We start from the raw sequence: 8,661 nt of genomic DNA on the forward strand, positions 1-8,661 counted from the left end.
AAAAAAATAGTCACTCTGAAAGTGTGACGTGACGTATTAGTTCTAAAAATTCATCGAAGGTAATTAGCGAGCGCTATTTTATTTTCTATAATGACGTTTGTCTCGGTGACTTTGGCATCATAAGCGGTGGAAAAACAGGTCCCTGCCAGACTTGCTTGACATGACCTCATTTACATGATATACACACGTGTGATTTGAACGATTATTATCTCACGAGTGTCTCTCTCACGTATGTAGGATAAATATAATTATCTGAAAACAAGCTAAAGCCGAGGAGCGTTAAAGTCCCCCAACTCTGTCTGAGGTCTTTTGTTTCGACCTTTTATTTTATTTTTATTTTTTTAATATGATACATTTCCTGCTTTAGCCTCAAAGGGAGGCAACTACACGCTGGTCACTGAGGAAGGTGTACGCCCGGTTGAATGCCTATCACCCGCTGACACTCGTGGAACGAAGGTAAATGCTTGCACACAATTTGCTAGAATGCGTGAATTGTTTTTGTGTGGACATAGCTGCCAACTGCAGATACCCTTTCTCTATCAAATACGTGAACATGTTCTATAGTGCCCTCTCTTTACGTGAAGTTTGTCAAAGTCAAAATTCAAGATTTTACTTTGTAATGATTTTTGTTGTGTTAAGTGTACCTTTTCCGCGCTCCCTTAGGCCCTACCTCATACCCCCTCCCCCTTACTTCCTATCCCCCTTAGTTCCTACCTCCCCCTCCCTAGCCCCTTCCCAAGCCCAAACTTCCTACCCCCTTCCTCCTACCCTCCTATCCCCAACTACCTTCTACCCCCTCCCTCCCTCCCACCCCTTCCCTAGCTCCTACACAACCCCCTTCCCTAGCCCTTAACTTACCCCCCCCCCCCCCCGCGGGTTAGGGGGGAGAATTTACCCGATGCTCCCCAGCATGTCGTAAGAGGCGCCTAACGGATTCTGTTTCTCCTTTTACCGTTTGTAAAGATTTTAGTCAAGCAGTATGTAAGAAATGTGAAGTCCTTTGTACTGGAAACTGGCATTCTCCCAGTAAGGTAATATATTGTACTACGTTGCAAGCCCCTGGAGCAAATTATTGATTGGTGCTTTTGTGAACAAGAAACAATTGACAAGTGGCTCTATCCCATCTTCCCCCTTCCCCCGTCGCGATATAACCTTCGTGGTTGAAAACGACGTTAAACACCAAATAAACACACAACAACAGCCCTTAACTCCTACTTGTTTGTTGTTTCGCCTTTGACGTGTGTGTGTGGGGGGGGGAGGGGGGTCTGTGTGTGTGTGGGGGGGGGAGGGGGTCTGTGTGTGTGTGTGTGTGTATGTGTGTGTGTGTGCGTGCGGGTGTCTGTGTGTGTGTGTATGTGTGTGTATGTGTGTGAGTGTGTGTGTATGTGTGTGCGGGCGTGCGTGCGTGTGTGTGTGTGTGTGTGTGTGTACTTGTGCGTGTGTGTGTGTGTATGTGTGTATTTGTGCGTGTGTGTGTGTATGTGTGTGTATGTATGTGTGTGTACATGTATGTGTATGTGTGTGTGTGTGTGTGTGTGTGTGTGTGTGTGTGTGTGTGCCACGGTGCGTGCGTGCGTGCGTGCGTGCGTTATCATACAAAATGTATATTAATAAAAATACCAATTCAAAGGAAATGATTGGTTCAAATGCACAGAACGAATTAGACTTGAAAGAAAATCCACTTCTTTGGTCTCAGCTTAAACGTTGCATGCCCACTAGCGTCATGGCGGCGACATCAACAGAGGCAGCGTAGCGCGACTCTGTTGCTGGACGCTATCCCAAGAGATAAAAGCCCAATGAGAAAATTCTCCAAAGCCAAAAAGTAGAGATGAAAACCAAACTTGAAACAAAAACCTGCTTGATACTACGTAGAGGTTACATGCCGAGTCTCAGTACATATTAGAAACTAGATGATTACCCGCTTCGCCGGGTACCGGCTTCGCCGGGAAGAAGTAGAGCCGAATACCAGGCTGCGCCTGGGACCCGGCTTTGCCGGGTGTACGCCGGCTTCGCCGGCGCACGAAGGAACGGAGATAAACGCGCAAAACACTGGACACCTTCTAAAAATAGTAACGTGCAGTGACCTTCTAAAAATAGTAACGTAGTAACGGGAATATGGATTGACGCCACACGGAGGAAGGGAGATAATCGCGGCTGAAAACACAGGAGAAGATAAGGAAGAGTTACTGGTAGTGGATCCCGACCACAAAAAAAAAATCGGTTCAGCGCGCACAGCGCTGCGCGCTGAGAGCACGTGTTGAAATATCTCATCGATGAGGTTGTGTCCGGGGTGTAGCTGAATACGGTGTCCAAATTTGAAAAAGATCCACCGAGAACTTTGGCCGTGCATCGCGAACAGACAGACAGACAGACAGACAGACACTAGTCGTATATATATATAGATAATGGTCGAAGTTAGCGGATCATGAAAAATGCGAGTTTCAACGAGCTTTTTCACGACCGCGAATTTCGACCATAACAACACTTAGCTTGACGGAATGTTCTTGCTTCGCTTGTGACTTCCTACGGCCGAACATTCCGTCAATCTAAGTGAAGCTAAGTGTTGTTACTAATTCTTTGTTTGTGCACGTTAAAGATCGGTGCGTCGATATATTTGTGACTGTGACGTATTGTTTTGTCAATAACAAACGTTCCAACAACTTACCTTTCTTGTTTTTTTATTCTGAATTTTGGAACATTGGCAGTCTCTTTGTTTTATGGATTTATTCATGCAAGTATGAATCTTTTCATGCCTTTAATGGTTTGTTTGTTTGTTTGTTTAACGCCCAGCCGACCACGAAGGGCCATATCAGGGCGGTGCTGCCTTGACATTTTACGTGCGCCACACACAAGACAGAAGACGCAGCACAGGCTTCATGTCTCACCCAGTCACATTATTCTGACACCGGACCAACCAGTCCTGGCACTAACCCCATAATGCCAGACGCCAGGCGGAGCAGCCACTAGATTGCCAATTTTAAAGTATTAGGTTCGAACCCACGACCTCCCGATCACGGGGCGGACGCCTTACCACTAGGCCAACCGTGCCGGTTCCTTTAATGGTACCTTAATTTGAATTTCATTCCGTTTTAGAAAGTCAAGGTCAAACTGTACATACCACAGGCTACTCAATACATAACATTATGTCCCAAATCAACCAACAACAGTGGAATCCGTCTTTCAGGACCTCGATAAATCTAAGAAAGTGAGATGTAGAGGTTACATGCCGAGTCTCAGTGATTATCAAAAATAATGGTCGAAGTTAGCGGATCATGAAAAATGCGAGCTTCAGCGAGCTTTTTCATGACCGCGAACGGAGACCATTATTTTTGATAATCACTGAGACGAGGTATGTAACCTCTTTATTCCTCCTTTCTTCAGTTATTCAAAGAAAAGAGGAGTTTTTGTGCGAAAGTTTGATCGAATCATATTCACCCAACCAGTCTACCTGCGCAGGCGATCGATTAATGCGCGGTTGTATAGTTCCGTGCAAATCATTCAATTCTGTTAACACTTCTTGTCAGTTTCCATGTTTTGAACTAAAATCAAGTACACAGTTTTGTTATCATTCTTCTGTGGCGGTAAAGGCAGAAAGTGTGTGTTCTGTTCATGTTTTGGTATCGCTCAGGAAATGTTCTTTCCTCGAATGTGACTAGCAGACTAAGTTTTACACCCGTGTTCCAACGTTAAAAACTGTATGAAGTTCAGTTTTCTGGGGCAAAATAGTGTATGAAACCGCTGCATGTGCTTTAAGTTGATTAAATGTTTGCAATTGATTGCGTGTGATCTGTTTATAAAATGAAATATTGTTGAAAACTGACCGTCGGATTGCAGTCTTGTCGATGCAGCCGAAATCTGGAAGGGGAACTACTCGTGTCGCTAGACAAAGTATGTGAGTTCCTTTTCCTTGGAATTTTGCTAGCGATAAACGATTGTGCACGGCAGATCTGAATTCAGAAAACAACCAAACTCATGGATTTTATATTGAGATTCATGTGTTCAAGCCTGTAGTTGCTGGTTTGAATGCGGTATGGTTGTATTGTTTGCTCCAGAAATGTATATTTTGTACATTAGAGTGTTCTGAACTTTTGAGTCGCAAAAAGTAGATCCACAATGTGTACAGTCTCTACCCATGAGCTATCGAGGATTCAGGCCCGTTGTTGGGTAAGTGATTTTGGTTGTTGGGTAAGTTACCGAAAAATAACTAGCCCTACAAGTTTACAGAGAGAAAGAAGCAGAGGGGGGAATAAAGTTAGTTAATTGTTGCTTTTTGGGTCCAGCGGACCATATAGGCCAATTCAGGACCCAAAGAAAGTGAGATCTTAAGAAGGCAGAAGTCTAAAAAATTGAGGTCATTTTACATAATGTAGTGATTAGAAAATCTGAAAAAGTAAGGTTTAAAAGGAAGAAAGTCTTAAATCGCGAGGTCTTGGTTTATGCATGTTTTATTTACTGTTACTGCATACAATCGTTTAATTAACACACACACACACATAAAACACATATAGAACGATAAGAAGCAAAATAATTATGTATGCATGGACACGTTCTAACAAATAATAGGCAAGGTTCCCCTATATACTAAAAAGGGGTTCCCCCGTATTTGCTTCCTTTCCGACGATGATATGGTGGTTGGCTTTCTTTCTGAAAAGAGTAAGCTAGGTCTGAAAAGAAAATCAGTCTGTGGTCGAAGGTCTTCATTCGGGGGTGGGGTGGGGGGGGGGGGGGTGGGGTGGGTTGTGAACAGAAAATTTAAAAACAATTTTTTTTAAAGTAAGGTCTTAAGAGGGAAGAAAGTCTTGAATCCGGGGGGAGGGGGGAGGGGAGTCTTAATAAGGGGGGAGGGAGGGTGCCTACTGTATGTGCATCCTATCCGACGATGCTGTGGTGGATGGCCTTCTTGCAGACCATGTTGCATCCCTCGGGACAGCACTTCTCGTCCTGAGCGCACTGCACGTCTCCGCCACACGCGTTGGGCAGCAATATGCAGATCCCGAACTCGCTGGTCGGGGCGGGGCAAGTTCCTGTCATAAATTCATTTCATTCGACGTAAGATACGAAGCATAAAGACGTAAGACGAAGGACACGAAGCAGGGCCGGACCCAGGGGGGGGGGGGGGGGGGGGTTCCAGGGGTTCCGGAACCCCACCCCTGGAAAAAAGCATGTACCTTGCTTTGAGTTGTTGTTTTTTTGTTTTGTTTTTTTTTAAATAAATTTTGTGTGTCTCTAACAAATTTTATTCAATGTGAAATCCGATGAGAAAAAGGTACCCCCCCCCCCCCCCACCAACTCACACTGACAGGCCTTAACCCTCAAAACAAGGCCCAGAATGCACCAGATTGCACAGATTTTAACCGTTTTTCAAAAATTTTCCGGGGGAGCATGCCCCCGGACCCCCTTAGTTCGCGCGCCTGCTTAGCAGGCGCGCGCTTGTGGCTTCGCCACTTCGCTGATTTGCCCCCCCAAAAAAAGGAGGAACCCCCCCCCCCCCCCCTTACAACTCATTTGATCCGGCCCTGTGAAGCCTGATATTAATTGCCTCACTGGCACTCAATGTTCGCCACAACAACAACAAAAAGTCTTTGCAAAGTCTTAGCAAAATTAACTTCAAACTCAATTGATGAAGGCCTTATTAAGGCTGCAAGACCAATATTCCGAATTTTTCAAAGAATACAAAACAATGTTTGCAGCAACATGAAGTTCCCAAACTCGCTAGAATGGGCGGTGCAGGTTCCTGTGATAACACGTAAGGACATAAAGCTAGGAACAATGTTACACATGATAAGACAACTAATTTGGCAGCAACACGCAGATTCCAAACTGATTAGAAGGAGCGGGGCATGTTCCTTTTATAAGACGTAAGAGCATAAGGCTACAGGAACAATATTCTGATGTTTTCACAGAATACAACAACAAAGAATTTGGCAGCAACATGCAGATTACAAACTCGATAGTAGGGGTGGGGCAGGTTCCTGTCATATCACGTAAGGACATAAAACTAGGAAACGATACTCTGAATGTTTCACAGAATCCTAAGTACATAAGGCTGGAAACAATGCTCCACATAATACAACAAATAATTTGGCAGCAACACGTAGATTCCAAACTCGTTCGTAGGGGCGGGCAGGTTCCTGTGATTAGGCGTAAGGACATAACGCCACAGGAACAAACGTCTGAATGTTCCACATTATACAAACAAAGATTTTGACATTTGAAACGTTTTTGAAAGCAAAACGCATGTTCTCGTGATAAGACGGAAGAACGTAAGGCATCAATCAATCAATCAATATGAGGCTTATATCGCGCGTATTCTGTGGGTACAGTTCTAAGCGCAGGGATTTATTTATTTTATTTTTATTTTATGCAATTTATATCGCGCACATATTCAAGGCGCAGGGATTTATTTATGCCCTGTGAGATGGAATTTTTTACACAATACATCACGCATTCACATCGGCCAGCAGATCGCAGCCATTTCGGCGCATATCCTACTTTTCACGGCCTATTATTCCAAGTCACACGGGCATTTGGGTGGACATTTTTATCTATGCCTATACAATTTTGTCAATCGTGGGATCTTTAACGTGCACACCCCAATGTAGTGTACATTGGGCTTCAGGAACAATATTCAGAATTGTTCATAAAATACCACCAAAATAAAAGAATTTGGCAGTAACAACGCATGTTCCTGAGATAAGACGAAGGGAGATAAGGCTACAGCTAGGAACAATATTCTGAATTTTTCACAGAATACAAAACAGAATTTGGCAGCAACATGCAGATTCCAAACTGGTTTGTAGGGGCGGGGCAGGATCCTGGGAATAATTCGTTTCATAAGACGTAAGATGTAAAGCATATGACGTAAGACGAAGGATATATATAATTCAAGCGTAATATTAATTGGGTGAAGTCGACTTCACAAAGTTCGCTGCACGAGACTTTGGCACTGAATGTTCTGTGAGAAGACTTTGCGATTGTGCGTGCGTCGATGCGTGCTTGTGTGTCTGCAAGCGTGTGTGTGCAAGCGGGCGTGCGAGAGTGTGTGTGTGCGTGCGAGCGTAGGTGCGTGTGTGTGTGTGTGTGCGCACTTGTGTGTGCTTGAGTGCAAGCGTGCGTGCGTGCTTATACGTGTATGAGTCCGGAACGTACGTATAGTCGTATGCCGGCATCCATGTATGCGCACGTGTGTGTGCGTGTATGTGTGTGCGCTCTTAAAGGGGTAGATGTTACCTGCATGAACAGTGGGAGTTGCCGCCACAGCCTTTTTGCACACCTTGCCACAGCCCTCTGAACAGCACTTCTCACCTGTGTAGATGTAGCAGTATTGTCACAGAATACACGAAACACATAAACTACATTTTATTTGGAGGCAAAGTCATGCACACAGAAGTTAGTTTAGGCTCTGATGAATTATGCAGTATCCGCAAAATGCTGCCCTGTTAATTCGAACACTCACGCACGTACTCACGCACGCGATCACGCACATACGCGCACACACACACACGCACACACACACACACACACACACACACACACACACACACACACACGCACGCGCGCACGCACACACACGCACACACACACATTCACATTCTGCACATGAATCTGCCAGTATGTTTGCGCCCGGGCTCCTAATATGGACCAGTTGTGAATTTAATTTTTTTGCTGAATGTCTATCAAGGCTAATTCGCTCTAATTTGGCCTGACGATTTCTAAAGGAGAGAACAACTACCAAGCTCAAAATCAAACTTATTCGCAAAACAAAACAAAACAAGAAATTCCTCCGAGGTAGGAAAAACACCCCCGTTGGTCAAAGGGAAATAACCATTCTCACTGCCACCAACTGAGAAGGTTATTTCCCTTTGACCATTAATATCTCCCTCTATAAGTCCTTGTAGAATCTTAATCCACCAATAACTCCCTAACCGTGTGTTTGACTGGTCCAATTTTTGTAAGGACCGTCTCAGGAATGTATAGAACCTGTTCACCAAGTTTGGTGACGATCGGTCCGTTCATTCTTGAGATCTATATGCGAACACAAACAAACAAACAAACACATGGAGCGAATCCTAATCTTAATCTTAATCCACCAATAACTCCCTAACCGTGTGTTTGACTGGTCCAATTTTTGTAAGGACCGTCTCAGGAATGTATAGAACCTGTTCACCAAGTTTGGTGACGATCGGTCCGTTCATTCTTGAGATCTATATGCGAACACAAACAAACAAACACATGGAGCGAATCCTATACACACCCCTATACCGGGGGTGTAAATAGTTGTAAGTTCACCGCCGTGTATAGGTATCGTATATCATTAATTCAGAGTTATCTGCGTCAGTGGTCTTACCCTGTGCACATTCTGTGTCCCTCAGACAGTTGACGTTGGGGTCAAACACACAGATACCCGCCATTCCGGATGAGGCAGGACAGGTCCCCGCCCTCTCTCCTGCTGCAGACATTACCAGCGTCATCCACATATATATGTTACAGGCAATCCGTGAAGCTAGGAAATTCGCGTATTTCTTGATTCATTTAGGAAATACATGTTTTTCCTAAACAGCTTAGGAAAAACATGAATATCCTAAAAGAGTTGGGAAATTCACGTATTTCCTAAAATAAAACGCCAACAATTACATGGATTTCCTAATCTATAAATACACC

General features: G+C 44.3%; 1 protein-coding gene across 1 annotated transcript; it reads right to left on the reverse strand.

Moving 5' to 3' along the window:
• Window positions 1-4,749: 4,749 nt before the first annotated feature.
• On the reverse strand, window positions 4,750-8,449 carry LOC138955792 (perlwapin-like protein; the record flags this gene model as incomplete). The annotated part of the gene is given in 3 exon segments (XM_070327323.1): window positions 4,750-5,024; window positions 7,231-7,305; window positions 8,348-8,449. Coding segments are annotated over 3 exon segments (332 nt in total), but the record flags the coding sequence as incomplete, so codon positions are not given.
• Between the last annotated feature and the right edge of the window lie 212 nt (window positions 8,450-8,661).

This window comes from Littorina saxatilis, unplaced genomic scaffold (genome assembly GCF_037325665.1).
Source record: "Littorina saxatilis isolate snail1 unplaced genomic scaffold, US_GU_Lsax_2.0 scaffold_978, whole genome shotgun sequence".
In the NCBI taxonomy this organism is placed as follows: Eukaryota; Metazoa; Mollusca; class Gastropoda; order Littorinimorpha; family Littorinidae; genus Littorina; species Littorina saxatilis.